Source organism: Octopus bimaculoides, chromosome 6 (assembly GCF_001194135.2).
Source record: "Octopus bimaculoides isolate UCB-OBI-ISO-001 chromosome 6, ASM119413v2, whole genome shotgun sequence".
Lineage (NCBI taxonomy): Eukaryota > Metazoa > Mollusca > Cephalopoda > Octopoda > Octopodidae > Octopus > Octopus bimaculoides.
In genome coordinates, this window is record NC_068986.1 from 25,884,853 (window position 1) to 25,885,832 (window position 980).

At 31.5% G+C, this 980-nt stretch overlaps 1 protein-coding gene across 1 annotated transcript in view; it reads left to right on the forward strand.

Moving 5' to 3' along the window:
• Positions 1 to 980, forward strand: part of LOC106883826 (uncharacterized) — an 8,307-nt gene continuing 7,327 nt past the window's right edge. The window contains exon 1 of the mRNA XM_014934966.2: positions 1 to 160. Coding sequence (XP_014790452.1) covers positions 100 to 160 — 61 coding nt within the window. The 5' untranslated portion in view covers positions 1 to 99. The remainder of the gene's footprint in view (positions 161 to 980) is intronic.

A 980-nucleotide genomic window follows, 5' to 3' on the forward strand; every position in this document is an offset into this window, starting at 1 on the left:
TGAGAAAACTGCAATATGTTACCATTCATATTGACAATAAGTCACAGAAAATGTTAGGTTAATAAAATCATTGAGTAACCAAATGTTGAACTTGCGAACATGATAAATTGGAAAATATTTACGTTTCTGGTGTATTTTTTCTGCTTTCCAGCTTTGCACGGTATGTAATATTAACTTTCATAACTAACTTTAAAAAAGTGATTTTCGTAATTTTCAAAACTATAAACTTGATTAGAAATAAACACGAGATGTTTGTATGTTCATTGGTTAGAAATGTATGTTAAATATAGTGACTATATTACAACTTAGCATAATATTTATAGTTAATAGTCTAGATTTATTTTCAATCGAGAAGGAAACTTAATCTGTGATATCCAGAATATCAAATATGTATGAGAAAATTATGAGAAATATTCTAAAATTACTGTACATTACCTTATAAAACAAATATACAACACACGTGAGTGTGTTGTATATTTCCACAACTCACACACGCACGCACGCACACACACACATACAGACACACGATGCACGCACACACACACACATCTTTAAATATTTTTCATTAAATATTTTACCTCTTGCCTCCCCTAGGAATAAAAATCTTATGCACCATGTTTCAACAGGCTCATTGATCAACATTGTATAATTCTTACAAACGATAGTGTTGAATATCATTTTGCTATAAGTTTCTTCTCATTCTGAACTGAGTTATGTAAGCAAATATCTCTTGCCTTTTTCTTCTGTTCAAAAGTTTTACTTCTCATAAATTACCTTCACTGCAAAAAAAAAAAAATAAAACAATTTCACTTCCGTTAAGTAAGATTTAAATTAATAATTATTATTGTCGTTATTATTAAGGCACCAAGAAGGCGGTGAGCTGGCAGAATCGGTAACACACCCGGTGAAATGCTTAGCGGTATTTCGTCTGCCGCAACGTTCTGAGTACAAATTCCGCCGAGGTCGACTTTGCCTTTCAT